This window comes from Paramormyrops kingsleyae, chromosome 2 (assembly GCF_048594095.1).
Source record: "Paramormyrops kingsleyae isolate MSU_618 chromosome 2, PKINGS_0.4, whole genome shotgun sequence".
NCBI lineage: Eukaryota > Metazoa > Chordata > Actinopteri > Osteoglossiformes > Mormyridae > Paramormyrops > Paramormyrops kingsleyae.
Window position 1 is genome coordinate 12,982,230 of NC_132798.1, and position 17,594 is coordinate 12,999,823.

The window sequence follows — 17,594 nt, forward strand, 5'->3', positions numbered from 1 at the left end:
AACAGCTACTCCCTGAGTATGGCAGCCATCAGACCAACCAGACCAAAAGTAGGTATACCCACCTACAGAGATCTGACCACTCCCCGGTCTGAAACACAGAGTTTACGAAGCTCCCCCAACAGCAGAGGAAGATGGTCTTCCTGCCAGAGAGACAAGACGTTTCACTTGCCTAACCGGATGGGTCACCTCAAACTGGGACCCGAGTGGCGCCGTGCAGCAGATGACGCCTCAGCACCACAATAGCCCCGATCCCCAACAGGCCTGACTCCATTAGCTCTCCGACGGTTTCAACTCATCCAGGGATGGGGCTCCTGAAGGCTTTCCCCCATCCCCTTCATGGTGCATGCAACCTTCCTGCGGGCAGCTGCAGCAGAGCTACTCCCACGGAGAGCAGGTGAGTATCTAGCTGTTTTTTTTCAAGAAGTTGTGAGTTATTTTACGTTAGCTGGAGTGCCAATCGGCTGGAAGGTTTACGACCATCATCCACATGATCAAATGTCCCTCTTGGATGCAATGAATGCTGGATGCCTGGACATATCAGCAGAAGATTGACAGGGATGGATCAGGCATGCCAGAAGATTCTTTCCTAGGTGTATTGCCCTAGATGACATAAGATGTGATGTGGATGAGAACCTGTGGCCAAATGGAGAAGACCGAGTAGATTAGCATTACTATTGTATCTGTATCAGTGGATGGTGTGTATACAAATTCTTGTATTTTGGAATTACTTAGTGCAAAAAAATAAAAATAAATAAATAAATATTTACGAATTCTGCATCATGTCTGATTCATTCCAGTAACATATATTGCAATTATAAACAGAGATGTGTCCTTGTTTTACATAAGAAAACACTGCATGTGTAATGCTACATGTTGTTAGTGTTTTTTAGGTCATTGTTTTGTGGGTGACAAAGTGTGTTTGTCGGCTGTCAACCTTTGCTAGTGTTCTGGAAGAATGAGTTTATTTGAGACCTGAATAATGTGTTTTGGTAGTTGTAGTGCATTTTGAATGTGAAATGAACTGCTTTGCCAAGCTGAACGTCGGTTAGGAGAATTGTGTGAAGAGTTTTGCAAAAGTGACCTAAGTATTGAGAAATGTGTCCTAGCGTCTGTAAAAAACTGTAACAAGAACGGTCTTTTCAAGACCACAAGTCCGATCTTTGTGTTCTTGGTATTGAGAAACACCTCAGATTCTATTAAGAAACGTCTGATAACCCATCTGTTCCCGGAAATTCTCTACTAGCCTGATGCCACTCTGTGATATTGACTTCACTTGAACATCGCTTTGGACAAAATCGTCTGCAAAATAAAATAAATGTAATGTAAGAATGAAAAAAATAAAGATGTTACGCATTATGGTATTTATTGCTTTATTACACAAAATAATTTATTTTAATTAATCCTATTTCGCAAAGGTTTATAATCCTTAACAAGAACTTCCGCAAGTGCTGCTGCACTTTCGATAGGTACCCACCGAAGCGAGACTCGACCCCGGTCTCATACTCACACACGTGCAAGCCGCATCGAAACTGCCGGAAATGTTGCGACAGTCAACACATACACACACATGCATGCAACTTTTAAACAAAATAACTTTATTTTGAGGTTAAAACGGCTTCTTAAAATGTACATAACATACACGGTTGCTTCATTTGTTGTCTACATTTAGGGGAATTGAGTACTTATTTAGGGAAATTTAGTGCTTAATTCTATTCCCAGAAGGAAGCGGTTCTCACGAAAGTTTTTACTTTTTGTTAGGTCATATTTCTACTTCTTCATACCTAAAAGCAACCGTACCCGGCGAGGCTTTTATTAGTCGATCAATGAGGAGCACGCCCATATTTACTTCTAATATGAACTGCTCCTTCTTAACCACCTAGTGTCAGCCAGCGCTGGATTTAATATGAAATGTATGGAAGAAAATTAGCCAACGCAATGAGATGGAAACCACGAGGATAAACAAATCCACCTGGTCGTAACCAGGTGGATTTTGTGGTGGCGCCACACCCTAGGCGTAGCCAGAATCCTGGTGAGCAGATCTGGAACCGATTTTCGGAAAATTACACGAAAAAGAATTTAGATGTATATATATTTAAACCGTTAAATGGGATTCCAGAGATCAGCAATCCATCCCCGGAAGTCGATGAACGTCTTTGAAAATATGTTAGTACATGACAGAGCACAGAAGTGATTGCGATTTCAGCGTGTATTTAGACTGATGGGTGAACCACTGAAAAGACATCAAGGATCAGCTCAGAAAGCTCAATGTCCCCTATACTTAAATGAATATGTCAGACTTATAACATTTTTTAAAAGCAAGAGACCGCTTTTGGGTTAGATTTTTTGCATAAATAATCCAAAGTTACAGAGACACAGAGGCCTATTATGAAACCTTGGGAACCACCGCGATTTCTAAATAGCAGGCCTAATGAATGACTCGTACAGACACACTCCTCCCGAGTCAGACCGTGGTGCTTATTACACTCACCCCTATCACTTCCTCCCTTTTCTGAAATGGGAACTGGTGCGCTTTCACTTTAGCAGTGAATTCAGAAGATGCGGGATTCCAGCTGAATATGTCAACGTTTCCGGCTTCTTAGTCTGACAAAGGATTTTGTACACACACATTCATATTTAAAAATTTTTTTTATTCATAAAATAATAGCAATGGAATGTCTGGCGTCGCTTCGGACGCGCGTTCACCCGGTTGTCGTGTCTGCTCAGATAGCCAGCGCTCTCTACGACACCGGCTTGCAGATGGTGGTGAAGGAGCGCTGTTCCGACAACTCCACGGCCACTGAGGAGGACCGACAGAAAGCCATCTCAAATTTTTACATGACATACACCATGTTATCAAGCCTGCTTCCATTCGTACCTGCGTATTTTTTGACGAGATACGGAGACAGGGGATTTAGGAAGGTACCCATCGGCGTTCCCCTGTTGGGGTATCTGATCTCCAGGACCCTTTTGTTGCTGGTGATACTCCTAGAGTTACCCATCGAGGTGATGTTCGGCGGGGCTGTGGTGTACGGCTTGTGTGGAGGCTACTCCTCTTACTGGGCAGGTGTTATGGCTCTGGAATCGGCCAGCTCCCAAAAGGAGCGCAGATCTCTCTGCATAATGGGGATTGAACTCGCGTACGGAATCGCAGGTTTTGTCGGAAGTTTATCATCCGGTCACATTTTTCAGATACATGCGATAGGCAATAAAAATGGGGTAGTGTTGGTGGCGTTCTGCATTTTTCTGTATTTCTTGTGCATTATCTATACATTTTTCATCCTGGTCATCCCCGGAACAAGTGCAGGGAACGTTGAACATCGGCAAGAAGGAAACGTCGGGATTTTGTGGAACATAGTGGAATACCCACGCTCCTGTAACATCGTCATTGTACTGCTGTTTATCAGTGCCATCCTATACGACATCGCTGTGGCAGGTGGCATGGAGATGTTGATGTCTTTCATAATGAAAGAGCCTTTAAACTGGGGTGCTGATCAGGTGGGCTACAGCAACGCCGCGGGCTTCGTGATCTTCTTCACGAGTTTCTTTGGAGTCTGGCTTTTCTCCAAGTTCGTCGCGGACGCCGCGATGATAATGATCGGAATGGTGTCCTTCGCTGCTGGAATTTACTTCATGTCATTTGTGACAGCGACCTATTTGTTCTATTTGGGTAAGCAGTGATATTTTATCACTTTTCATTGAGTTTATTTCCCGTGTCGAGAGTAACTCTACAAATAGGCCTATGCTAATATATACCCATTTTAAAATTATACTTGCACTAGAACAAGTTCGCTATGTTTTTCCTTAAAGCATCTCTATATTTTACATTCAGCTCGTGACAGCATCAACACAGTATAGGCCTAGATTAAATAAGAAGAATATTAGTTCAGAAACTTAATGGCTATATTGAAAACCCAAAATATTTTCCTGTACCTTTAGAAATTATGTCAGGAAGTCCAGGGTTCCAGGCACAGACATTTTGAATAACGCAAAGTCACAGGTTCTTCTTGAAATCAGTGCTCACGAGTGATGCAATCCATCACGTTTTGTATGACTGACGGATATTATTAAAAGAAACTGGATATGCGAGTTACGGGGCACTGGATTCTTTTTAAAACAAAAGTAAAAACATCTAAAAGGGATGTTTGGTACGACGACTAAAGACTGCCGAAACCGTTTCAGCGGTCGATGAAGCCGCTGAAACTCGTTATCTGCGATTTACAGTGTAAAGGTGACAACTCTTCCCTGCATAACACCGCTGGCCGCGAAAAGCGCAAACACTCAGCACCAAGAAACAGTCACATCATGCGCTGTTACGTTTTAAGAAGCGCAGCCGGACTTATTGTGTCCTGCACCACTAGCAGATTTAGGGATGGACGACATAGGCAGCCGCCTAGGGCGGCTCCTTACCGGGGGATGCGCGGGGCGCCTGTACAAAAAACGGTTGTGACATTTGCGCAGTCAGTTTTCTATCGCTCATGATATGATGTCGCCGTGGGGTCCGTTATCCTTGTCGGAGAGGACGCTAGGCAGGGCTACCACTCAGAAGTAGGATATGGGGGCGGGGGTGGGCTGGACTCAGGTCGCCCCACTGGAAGCCCGAGGGTTGGGGGAGCGAGGGACTCTATCAAATAGTGCATCTGTTACTTTGTACAGTACTAATGCTTTTAGTAAAAATCAATTTTGCATTTGTAATAGCTAATTTATATCTTTCCAAATGTCTTAATAAAAACGACAGTTAGGGCCGAGTGGTGCTTTTCTTTGTTGGCCCGGGGGCGCTGGAGGGGGGGTTCGCCCAGGGCGCCTTACAAGCTAAAATCACCTCTGATAATCACTGCACCCTGTCTGGAACGGCTGTCTGGTCATTCCCAATCTGAGCTTCCAGTTTAACCAGTTCTTGTTAATCTGAAACCATGAACCACAAATGTCTCTACTCTTTTGTTCCAGCTCGATCTCTGACCCTGTTTGCACTGATCCCGATGCCCACGATTCGCTCGCTGTTATCTAAGCAGGTGCAGCCTTCCTCCTATGGTAAGTGCTCATGGAAAATAACTATAGGCCTATTGGGCGCACGATATTGTATTTTTTACTCAAGATATTTTATACGCACAAGAAATCAGGCAAACATTAAAGCAATGGTCACAATGCTTAAATGGTTTATTTATTTATGCACACTTAGTGTACAGAATGTAATGAGTTATACTTGTATATGCAAATACATATAATAGGCTACATACAATAATTCGTGCTCTCGGATTAACGCTATAGTGCTGTGCTTGTTTTTGCGACAGATGTGGTTCGGTCGCTCGTTGGTGGACGTGTTTTAAAATAGATAGATTGAATGGAGTCGCAACCTAATCCAAACGGGCACTTGCGAATCCAATTGTGATGTCAGGGCCGATTCCCAGCCCCACACAATAACCGCATGTTCCTTAAATATAACGATTCTATTTTACATTTTGGTACATATCTTAGTTAAAGTCCTTCTGAAGCATGGCTTAATTTTTAGTTTTAGTTTAGTTTTAAACTTGCGCTTTTTTATTTTCAGCTATTCATTTCAGTCAGAAGTCAGTTTTGTGCTTTGACAGAGACGGGTTGGTTTTATTTTTAAGGAATAATACCCGCATGTTCCTGAATTAAAAAGGTTTTGGTGTACAAGCCTTTTGCCTTTCTTTGGAAGTTTTCAAAATTTGTTTCCAGTGAGTCTGCATTTGTAACTTTGTGATACAGTTAGAGCTTTTTAAACATCTCTCCAAATATGGGAATCTGATACATAGTATTTCATATGTAATTCCTGTCGGATTGGTATTGAATCAGAACTGAATCGAATCGGGGCATCTGTGCCAGTACCCAGCCCTAGTGAACATACTTCCTTATTTCAGCAGCAGAAGTTGGATTTCAGGATATGGTAACATACATTTAAATACATATATTTTTCTTGAGGATTCACTTCCTCATTTTTGTTTTATTACTTGGGTTAACATTCTGGAGCATTTGTCTGCAGAACTGATACAGACACAGTCAGCTGTAATTGTCCAAGATTCTTCGTATCTTTTTAAAAGCCCAACTGGATAACGTCCTGTGGAAGCTATAGGGTGATTTGGGTCATCAACATTTATATGTGCATTTTGTTTCAGAAATTGGTTTTCGATGTTTAAAGCAAAAATAAAGGGTAACGATCATAAAAAGGTACAATGCAGATCAATGACATCATTGCGTATGACAGACAAACCATGTTCTAATTTAGTCCCACCAACCATTTACTACAGTTATTTAGCAGGTTCTTTTATCCAAAGCAAATACAATTACAGTTAACATTGAGAAAGCAAGGTCAGCCAGTCTCTGGAGCGACTGGGATTAAGGCCTTGCTGAAGAGCCCACCAGTGACAACAATCTACTGATCACAGGATTCAAACTGTCAACCTTCTGATCGCAGACACTGAACCACACACCAACCCCACGTCTCTTGATAGGCTAACAGTTAGAAGCGAGTCATGTAGCAGAAATATGTTTAAAATTTAAAGATGAAAACTGCTTTATGGTGACCACATGTTTACAGACTGAGTCACATTTTATCTTCCCACAGGGAAAATTCTTATTTCTCTGCAGCTCTCCTTCACTCTTGCCAGTTTGATCTATTCGCCCATTTACACCAAGGTTTACCAAAGCACTCTGAGCTGGTTTCCTGGCTTTGTATTTCTGTTGTCCAGCATCATCACAGTCCTGGCAATCATACCCATAAGGTAAGGGTCACTAGGTCTATGCATGTCATTATCACACAGTGCAGTTGGCTTGAATCCAGCAGAGTGTGTGCAGTTCGCGAGACCTGAGGTTGTTGGCGGTTTCCTTCAGCTATTGGAATCGATCGCAATATGTACTTTGGATAAATGTGTGACTCTATTGTGTTAATTAAATTTTTAACCAGAATGGCTTATGACACCATCAGCTAATACCTGATTATTATCCCTACAGTATGGTAGGCTGGAGGATGGCACGGCAGGAAGGCTACGTGAGCATCGAAGGTGACTGATGAGTCTCATATTTTGGATTCCAAGCTTGTATTTCAGCCGCTCCGCCCATGTGAGCTCACAAGACCTGGACAGACCAGGTAACCTTAGAGTGCCTCGCTTCGATACTTCCTGGAGGAATTCGTCTCAAGGGCAAGCCCAGATCAAAACCAAAGAAGGACTCTGAGAGAGATTCACAATCATCAGTATCTGTAAGAAGGCATATCCGATAAGAAGTAAAACTGCCTTTTCTTAATTTATCATTTCTTTTGGTAATTGTCATATTTACTAAAATACCCATGATTTGTACAAGTAAACCTATTGTGGGTGTTTGTTTTCTGAAATTTATACATGTTCATAGGTTTACAGTATAAGATTCATTGCATTTATTACTCTTCAGAATATATCTCATTCTCTTGTCATGTCTTCTACACTATTTACTATATATCGGCATGGTCTCTCCACATGGGCCTCCCCAGCTCCAGGTGACTGACCTTATCTGACCTTCAGCATTGTCCATTGTGGTGTCCTTTGGAACTTGAATCTTGCTTAGCAACCAGCTTAGCTATGTGCCTTGCAGTCGGCACCCCCTTCAGCACAGAGTACTTGGTACTCGGAGGCATGCCAGCTGGAGGGGAAATATCTGATGGGCGGAATACTCTTCCACCTGATAGTACGTAGTTCGGGGTGCGCGACTTTATCAGAGTTAGTAACGTTTGACGTTTCCTTTGTCCTTGTTCTGTTTTTGTGACAGCCATGCCTTGTAAGTGTATTTCTTTTTCAGAGTGCATTTAATTGTTTGCCGGAAAACTAAGGTATTTGGAGTTTTAATGTTCTGTTTATTTATTTGTTGACATGCTGAATCATACTGATGAAGAAATATTACATTAGTTATATATTATGACTACACAGATGTTAGGTATGAAGGTATGAGGGTTTACATAAGAAGTATGATTTGTAAATCAGTTTATTTACAGTACCTGTCAAATGTCTGGACACACCTACTGAAAATCATTTGTTTTTCAACAAGATAATGACCCTGAGTACACCTTATTTTATGTAGTAAGTATTATCTTGAGAACAAGGATATAGATGAAGTTCTGCGACAGATAACCTGGCCCCCACAATCCCACAACCTAAACCCCACAGAGCTGGTTTGGGTTGGATTGAAGAGTAAGTGCAAGGTAGCCAACCTGTGCCCAGACCATGTGGGATCTCCTTCAGGACGGTTGGAGAAGCGTCCCAGGTGGCTGCATGTGGAAGCTGGTTGAAAGAATGACAAGAGTCAGCAATGCTGTCATCAAAGCCAAAGGGGGCTATTTTAAACAGCCTAAAACTTGAGAATATTTTAAGATGTCGAACACTTCTCTTGGTTCTTTTAATACTTGATTCATATTACTTGCTTTGAGACTTTTTACTGTGGGGAGAATATAGCTACGGAGACAAATGCATTAAACACAGGTGTGTGCGGACATTTGACTGATCCTGTTTATCAGGAGTAGGATGGCGTGTTGCCTCAGTCAGTAGTACTGCAGCCTTTCGCGCGCAGGCTTGGGGGTTACAGTCTGCCTTTTGCTATGTGTATGGACATGTTCTCATCTAGGTTTCCTCTCACAGCTCATAAGATCATTTTTTTCCGTGGCATTTTGAGAATAAAATGTGTGGTTCACTTGTCACAGTCAGGTTTGTGTTCTTTCTATATTGCGAGTTATTTTATAATGGCAACTGAAAACCCATATAAACAAATAGAAAATACACTATAGATTTTAAAGATATTTATCATTTTTTCAAATGACAATAAATGTGCGCTGACTGTGCATCGTAACCTTTGCATGTTCTGGGCCTGAACACAGCTACCGCAGTAGCAGATAGACCTGATTTTTGAGGCTGATGACACTGACAAGGCAGAGCGACACCTGACTCTGTTTCCTCTTCTCTCGCTGCCTGCCACACAAACAGGAAACCTACTGTACGGTTATTTATCACACTTTGGCCTTCTGTACCAGAAACGTGTTGCGTAACCAACTAGCCAACCTGCAACATTGTAGCTGTTAACAGCTATCAGACAATGCATGGTGAGCAGTAGCAGAATGTTGTCATAATGGTGAATTTATTTTGCAATGTAAATAAATATAATAAACAGGTTACAGGGGAGCTGAATTTCACTTAGCGACCAAAATGTAAATAAATCAACAATTCATCACAAACGTAAAATGGACCTACAACCCCTCCAGCAGCCTAGTTTGGCTTTTTTATTTTTATTTGAATAGCATGAAAAAGTGTCAGATTATGATTATTTTATTTTTTGGTACATTCAGTCGTTCACCTTGGTTGTGGAATTTAGATTATATTTTCTGTAATTTACTTACTAATAACCTGAACGTCCCTGTATCTTCCAATCAACCAATAATATAATTAAATAATAATCAGTAATTATTATTTGAATAAAAATAGTTTGCTGTACACATATTTTTTCCTGTTTTACTCTTTAAATATGCTACTATGGAAACATGGGGTTCACAAATGATGTGGACAGTGGTTTTACAGAGTAACTCTTAGAGTCCGTATTGCATAACTGTTCAAAAGTAAAAGCGATGTAGTAAGTGTAAAAGTATCGGTAATCTAGACGATTAAAATAGAAAAAAGGCAAACGGTAACAACTGAAGACACCAGTGTCCTATCCACACCCGGCAACCTCAGGTCCTGTTGCATCCATGACCCCTGGGAATTGCTGAAATTGCGTAATAACATAAAAAAGAAAGGGAAAGAAAGTCCAGGCTTGCAAAATAACACCCATCAAAGAGTAAAGGAATGGTCATCATTTCAGCAAACGCCAAGGTGTGCTACATTTATGCAACACAATTTTAACAAAATGATGAGTGAATTATAATAACGGCTATCATGGCCGTTGTCCAAAACCAAAAAATAAGACACTTCCACAGGCCTGTTGATATGTTATGTTTCTCCAGAAAGGTTTCACCATGAAGGCTCTTTTAAGTGCTGAAATTGTCAATTGATTTTTCAAAATTCGTTTTTGTTAATAGCTAAATGTAAAGATTTCCCCAGAATAACACCATCCTTATAGTTTGACGGCACAGCCATATGGTTCTGGCTTTAGATGAGAGAAAAACTACTTTTTCAGATCCAATTGTACAAATATAAATATGGATTTGCCACTTCTGTCTGATGCCTGTTTAGTTTTGCTTATTGTGTATTTGCTTATTGTGTATATTGTGTATTTGCTTATTGTGTATTTGTGTTTTCCCCAAAGATAACACAGTCGTTGTTCTACAAAATATCAAATTTATTTTGATAAAAAATTTGTACACATGCACACCCACACAGTATTTGATAACCACAAATATAGCCCAATGATTTTTTTTATTCATAAAGCTAGCACACGGTTGCAGACTTTTAAACATGTTTTAGAAGACACCATGGGGAAAGCTTGCACTGTTCGGTTATAAATTTTAATTTACAAAAAAGGCAGTCTGAAAATCAAGTATAAACATTTAAAAACAATTTTACAAATGGACAAAGTACAAAAAGAGCAACAGTCACTCAAACAATATGTGTAGAAGCTATGCCCAATTACCAACTCATGGAAACATGATTAGCAAAACACCTAACTTCATGGATCAAATGAATTTTTATTTTTTGGTTGACAGTAATGCTAAAGATAATCATTTTATACATTCCTTTTTTGGCAGTCTCTGTTCTAGTCTCTTAAATATATTTTTTTACTTAATCAGAAAAAATAAAATAAAACTGTTTCTTATTTATTTTCATGGAGATCAAATAAAGAAAGGGTAATGAATGTAGTATGGATTAGGAGACATGGAATGGTGAAATGTTGGCTTTGATTAATGCTCAAAGGAAAGTGAAGGAAAAGGTTTCATTTCACATGCCAGCTCTGAACCAAGGAACCAAAAAGAGTGCATCCCCATGGGTTTTCATGGGAGACAGTAACACAGTGGCCTGATTTCAGCCTCAATCGCATGCCACTCTGTTGCAGGCTTTTGCTGGGCTAAAAGTGCACCTTCCGATCCCATTGGTGTTGTGGTACGTACATTAACGTTTTCACTGGTCGGCACCTGGCAACAAGCCGGCACTGATATCACCCCAATGGATGTCGATGTCCCGAACTCTGCCCTCACAACATCTATATTACTTGTACATAGCCCAGGGTAAACTTGCATTGCACAATTACACTTAAAAATAAATTTTTGTGGGCAGTTGTTTAGGTCCCCCCTCCCCCCCAACTTTGACAAAACACGTTACACGTGGAAATGCATTTAGCTGAACAGCACGTGATCACAGAACGTTTAACTAAATTTCATTTTCATTTTTTTAGATGGAATGCACTAACACAGTGCATCCCAGTCTGGTCCTCGGGAAACCCCCAGACAGTCCACAAAAAAAGTCTGGTGGCCCCCAAGGACCAGACTGGGAAACACTGCACTAACATGAATGCACACAATACATACAAACTACTTTTGCTCCATTCACTGGACAAAATACAAACCATTGTGCATTTATAAGGCAAATACATGGAGGCTGGTTTAAACTAGGCATTTCATGACTTCACCGTGTTGATAAACTAGTCCTTCATTGAGCAGATGCGTCGGTTTGCACTGTGCCCTGAACAGTAAGAGACAAACTCCCTAGCAGCCTGACTGTAAAGAGGGCAGAGTCACCTGGTAATCGAAGGTGTTGGGGAAAAAACACCGAATAAGACTCTTGGCAAAAGTGACACATACTTGCGAGTTGAATTTTTTTTTCCCAATCTGACATGACATACATGCACAGCCTGAGGTTAGCGTGGTGAAGCCAGCCTGAAACAGTGTTTGGCAGAATGTTGGAGGAGTCTACATGTATCCTACTGCGATCTGTGTCGATGTAGCAGGGCCACATGTAGGACCTGACAGTGCACGCTTCGCACGGACCCAAGAGGGTGCATACTGCGTACAGACACGACGAGGCAAACGGTGTATAGATGTGGGACACTACGCGCTGAGTCACCGGAATCTCCAAACCCCAAGGTACCTGCTTACACGTAAGGTTGACACAGTGCCATGGGGGGCGATTTCCACCCCTGCAGACATTTTACAGAAGACAGGAGGAAAAGGTGAGAAATACTGAGGTGCCTTTTGAAACACTGACTCTAATTTAAAGACCTTTGAAGAATTTTTCCTCAATGCTGACAAGACCTTCCTCTCTTCCATCCTCCTGATGTAGAACACACCCAGAGAGGCTGCAAAAAGTGATATATTAAGAGATGCCTGACTTTAGGGCAAACTTATGAGCAGGGCAGAAACTAGACCCAACGAGAAGAATGTAAAGTGTACAGAACTTGACTAGTTGACCGTTGTCATGAAAATCCTAGTTCTGACAGCTATTTTTTTCCCATTAGACAAATTACAGTAATGGAAGAATTGTTCCATAACATGTATGAGATTTGTATGCTAATTGATTGGCTATGGTGGAGAGATCATTTCACGGCACCGAGTCTTTTCAACAGTTTCTTCCCTTTGGAGAGGAGACCCTTTTTCTTTTTGGAGGCCAAGTCGCGGGGGCCCCTTACGGGGCTGCCTGGCCCCAGCGCAGAAGGCCCGGAGCCGGGGAGATGCTGGCGCACAGTGGGGGAGGCGGCTCTCCTGGGTGGACCCGTGTTTTCCAGGGGGACCTAATGGGAGACCCGTAAGGGACAGTTCAGGGCATTACAAAGCCAGCTCTCTCGCAACCCAGTCCCCCTGCGTCCTTTTTGCCATAGCAGGGCCACCGTACCTTAGGACGCATGTAAGCACATCTCCCCTTAAAGAGAAGTAGAGTGCCTCCTCTTGCCCACTTGGCTCTTTAAAAGTGTTTTAATTTACACCCCCAAGAAAGATCAGCCTTAAATGCTAAACCTAAAAAGGCAAACCTCTGGCAGGACTTAACAGCATATCATATGCATGATAAGTGCAGTACAAATGTTTAGGAAATGTCCACCCTTCCATTAGAGCACGATTCTGTGGTTGTTATTGTTGAGATTGCTGGGGCTCTACAAAACTGCTACGATGGGCTCAAAGTCAATGATACAAAAACAGGAGATTGGACACAATATCAAGTTGTTTTACATTGAGTCACACAGAATGACAGTATGCAATCGCTCAAAAAATCCCCCTTTAAATGTATAGGCAGTCAGATACACCCAGGTTACAGTGAAACATCTAATTTCTAAATATTCCTTCCTTGTAATCATGGGCTAAAAGGCATTTTTGTAATTGCACTTAAGAGAGGAAGCGACATCTTTAATTATCATTAACATGAGACTGTCATAGCTAATTTGAACTACAGCAAGTCCACCTGGAAGTCCAAATCAAACTTGTAGGGATTAAAGTTAGCGCATAATTTAATGATTAAAAACTTGTATGAAGAGAGGAGATAAGTGTTTAATTTACCAGTTCTGATGCAATTTATCACTTTTCACCAAGGTAACTTCACGAAGGTTGTTGGAACCAATTCAACCTGCTTTAAAAAAGTTTTATTTACAAATCTGTCTGCAAGCACTTTAATGATCGTTAAAAAAAATCAAATAAATAATAAACAAAAACAGAAAAGAAGTTCTCTCATGTTAATATAGTGATGGATTTTTTAAAGAATCTAACTGATGCCATTATCTATGGTGGGAAAAAAAACTGTTAGTAGATCTTTTGCCATTTTGCATCATTCAATAGGTGAGAGCGAAAAAGTGCACCCCACAAACAACTTAATCAGACTAGCTGTTGTGGTGGAACCTGGAGAAGACATTCTCTGTGCAGGCAAACAATGACTGGAAGGTTCCAAATGGAGGAATTGGCTTGTTCTATTCAGCCACATGTAATACAGTGCTCTTGCTCAAAAACTGTGATGAATCATACATTCCGTACTGATGAATCTTAACTTCTTTCATTCTTTCATTAAGAGTGGCGGGGTGCACTACTTCAAGGGGGGGGGGGGATCTAATTTGCGTGTTAAATTGTGTAATAAATAGCAAACAATAACAAGGTAATCTGGACGTGCAACTGTGGCCTTTTAGCTTACCATGAATTACAGCAGGGATACTTATCATGAAAGACGGACATTGTAATGTACAACACCCAGAGAAACAACTGAAGATACCATACTTCTTGTCTAATGCATTGGCCGGGGTGTGCATCCGATGGGAGACACCGTATGCCCTTTTCGCAAATCTGCTGCTCGGATCAAGCGTAGATTTGGAAAAAAAATAAAATTAAATAGAGTGTGGGAAAAAAAACTGGATATATCTGTCTATCAGTGATGGTCTGTGCCATACTGCAAATTTTAGAATAACAAATCATTCTTTTTTTACAAAAAAAAAAAATATATATATATATATATCAATAGGTAAGTATGGAAATAAAAGGCAGAGATACTGCTGAGAGAATAGAATAGGCAGAGGAGGTCTAACGGCATAATAGGGTGAAGCCAAGCGTACCGGCGCCATGTGCATTAGACGAGGCGTACTGGTGGTATTCTCAGTTGCTCACTTACGTGACGGAAACAGTGCCTTTAAGGTGTGAAATGAACACTCTTCTTCTGTTTTGCCAAGCGGGTGAGGAAAGAAATAAAAATGCAGTGATGGCATTTCAATAATCTGCACTATGAATATGAAAAAAATAAAGGATCATAATAAAGAAAAATAAATACAAATCTCAGATGAAACCTGTTGATAGGCAAACATGTTAATTTGCAAAATATTTACATACAGTTATTGGTACAGTATTGTTAATATTATGATTACTGGTTTATTGTAGTGGTAATAAGTTCATTAGCTTTTTGACTGTGTTATGAACTCAATAATCGTACTTGTAATTGTAGGCAAGATACAAAAAACCATTTTGGACAAACACAAAAAAAAGTTGTGACGGGCATAATATTTAGCATTATAAAAAGGTTGGAAAACCTCAAAAGGAGAAGACATGCTTTGCTACAGAATATACAGTACATGGCGTTCATACCCAATGCATCTAGGCTATTTTGTTCCATGTGGGCTTATTTTGGATCAAACATACTTCATATTCATAAAGCACTTTTCACAATGCTAATTTTACACACTATCTGGTGCAAATAAAAGAGTCGGACTGAGCTATTTTTGTGTTTTAATGCAAACAAAGTATTTGTTTCTGTCGGTAATTTGTTTTCGAAAGCTCTATGTCCTCTAGTAATGCTTTATGAATATTTCCATTTATAAAATATTACAATACATACTCGGTTCCCAGTCTACAGCATTTAACATAAAAGTAAACGTACTTCCATAAAGCATAAAGTATCCGGGTCAACTTTACGTTAACAAGAAATCGAACATGCTCCGTTTCTGAATTTCCGTCGTTACTTCAGCCACCAAACACAAACACAGACGGAAAACAAAGCAATAAGTAAATAAATAAATAACGAGGTAAAGAAATCAAAGCGGCGAATGGATGACAGAGGGCTAGTACTGTGAAAGAGGATGTACCCTTTTGGTCTTTATCCGTGCAGGAGCGTCCTGGGCATAGCGGGCTGGAGTGTCAGTGAGATAGACCTCTACATCGTCAGGCACTTCTTCGAGAAAGTTAGAAGGAACAAGACCTTTGTGTCCGTTGAGTTCACCCTGCAGGGGGCAATACAGAGCAAAAAAAAATGTGTAAGGGCTATGTTGTTTTGTTAATGTAAAAATATAGCAGATTTTTTGGTTTTAAAACAAAAGTCCATTGACAAGTTTAACATATCGGCACATATATTCTGCACAAACGTTTTCATTTTATTAAGTATCATAATTTTTTTTTGGCTGACTCGTTCTGTTCTGTTTTTGCTGTTTTGCTATTAGCTGCAATTGTATTCACTGGCTCCCAAAGAAATACTAAACGCAAAGACTGCTTGTTAATGAACGTATATATATTATAAACAAATCAAATAAATAATGTCATACTTTTTGTTATAAAATCAATTGATTTGCCATATTTTTCCTGCATTAAGGAAGCAACCCAGCACTGTATAACCAGTCTCTCAACATCTTATGAGACAGTTCATATTTCTTTACGGGCAGGTCATTGTTTCAGAATAGAAGTGCAAATAACACCTTTTCTCCCATCCCCTATTAATAATTTCTGTCCTTGGCTTACTCTGAAAAACAAAATATTAGGAACTAAGTAGTTCAAATTTACTGTGAACCTGAGTGAGGCTACTCATTTCAGTCACATTGGTGTAGCTACTTCTTAAGCTCTATTCAAGTCAAGTAAAAGGGGCTTTACTGTCATACCATCTATATGCAGGTATAAGATCATGGTGCAACATACTGTATGCAACAGCAGTGACAAGGAGAGGGGGAAGGTTTTCACGGTATTTAAAGTGAAAAGTTACCATTGAACCACCCAGGAAAAAATTATGTAAATCTTTGATTGAACTGATCCAACCCTAATGGCGTCTGTACAAATTTATGGTCAACGAAACCTTTATTAATGTCAGCTATCCTGTTCCTTCAAACTGTTTTCGCATAAGTGAGCTTCTGCATGTGCTCATCACATCTTTCTCTCCTGTGTCCAGCCCACCACTGAAACACACATTCATAGACCGAAGTTCAGAAGCACTCCTCTAATGGAATTTAGCTGAAGAACCTGCACGGGTATCTCCAGCATGAGGTGAAGTTCTTACTGCTGTGAAGAAATCCTGTGGAGATTAACAAAGCTGTCAGTCAGGAAAGGGGGAATGGATGGATTTATGGGGGAAAGGAGCCCAGACTGGGGCTAACACAGTCACCCCCACTGTGTACTCACATAATAAAAGCCGTCTTCGTCGATCTCCCCAAAAACATTTATGATGTCTCCTGCACAGAATGTCAGTTCAGCCTGAAAGACAAAGGAACAAATCTGACTGTCTTAAATATCACGCTCCGTTTAGCATGTCCTTTACTCAAGCTCAGCATGCACACTATACCTTCTTAGGAATTGACTCAGTTTTGAAGCAGGTTTCATTATTACCCAGGAAGGAGTTAACCATCACTGTAATGGCATCTTACACTGAAGAACAACAGCAATAATGCCTTGTCCTCTGCCTCCTACCATGCTAAACACAACATGCACTTATTGCACCTGCAGCCGCAGGTGTCCAATGATGCCCTTTGTGTTAATTATTGTGCTGAACAAGAGCACAGGAGATAAAAAGAGAATACGTTCAAACAACACAAAACGCTTCAGGGAAACCATGTGACACTGAAGCAGGGAAGCATACTGAAGTATTGATTCATCTAGTATGCAAACCAATACATGTCATCCATCCATCCATCCATCCATCCATTATCCAACCCGCTTATCCTACTGGGTCGCGGGGGGTCCGGAGCCTATCCCGGAAGCAATGGGCACGAGGCAGGGAACAACCCTAGACGGGGGGCCAACCCATCGCAGGGCACACTCACACACCATTCACTCACACACCATTCACTCACACACCATTCACTCACACATCATTCACTCACACACCATTCACTCACACAGGCACACCTGTGGGCAATTTAGTAACGCCAATTAGCCTCAGCATGTCTTTGGACTGTGGGGGGAAACCGGAGTACCC

The 17,594-nt window shown here is 40.9% G+C and overlaps 2 protein-coding genes across 22 annotated transcripts in view; one reads left to right on the top strand and one right to left on the bottom strand.

The window, feature by feature from the left end:
• Nucleotides 1–2,454: 2,454 nt before the first annotated feature.
• Nucleotides 2,455–8,682, top strand: slc46a2 (solute carrier family 46 member 2). The gene is made up of 4 exons (XM_023826993.2): nucleotides 2,455–3,667; nucleotides 4,945–5,028; nucleotides 6,584–6,740; nucleotides 6,970–8,682. The coding sequence occupies exons 1-4, from the start codon at nucleotides 2,668–2,670 to the stop codon at nucleotides 7,025–7,027; spliced, it is 1,299 nt and encodes a 432-aa protein (XP_023682761.2). The 5' UTR covers nucleotides 2,455–2,667; the 3' UTR covers nucleotides 7,028–8,682.
• Nucleotides 8,683–10,287: 1,605 nt separating this feature from the next.
• The window catches only part of rimbp2b (RIMS binding protein 2b), a 112,870-nt gene continuing 105,563 nt past the window's right edge, over nucleotides 10,288–17,594 (bottom strand). For 12 of the 21 annotated variants that reach the window (XM_072705867.1, XM_072705871.1, XM_072705866.1 and 9 more), the window contains 3 exons: nucleotides 16,802–16,873; nucleotides 15,505–15,639; nucleotides 10,288–12,690 (listed from right to left, as the gene is read on the bottom strand). In XM_072705867.1, coding sequence (XP_072561968.1) covers nucleotides 12,496–12,690; nucleotides 15,505–15,639; nucleotides 16,802–16,873 — 402 coding nt within the window. In that variant the 3' untranslated portion in view covers nucleotides 10,288–12,495. Of the gene's footprint in view, nucleotides 12,691–13,102; nucleotides 14,586–15,504; nucleotides 15,640–16,801; nucleotides 16,874–17,594 lie in introns of those variants that run through there. The other 9 variants (XM_072705874.1, XM_072705856.1, XM_072705889.1 and 6 more) reach the window with 6 other exon arrangements.

Coding starts and splice junctions, on each gene's coding strand:
- slc46a2 (XM_023826993.2), top strand. CDS start 2,668: ATGGAATGTCTGGCGTCGCTTCGGACGCGCGTTCACCCGGTTGTCGTG. Junction 3,668..4,944: donor GACCTATTTGTTCTATTTGG/GTAAGCAGTGAT, acceptor CTTTTGTTCCAG/CTCGATCTCTGACCCTGTTT. Junction 6,741..6,969: donor CTGGCAATCATACCCATAAG/GTAAGGGTCACT, acceptor TTATCCCTACAG/TATGGTAGGCTGGAGGATGG.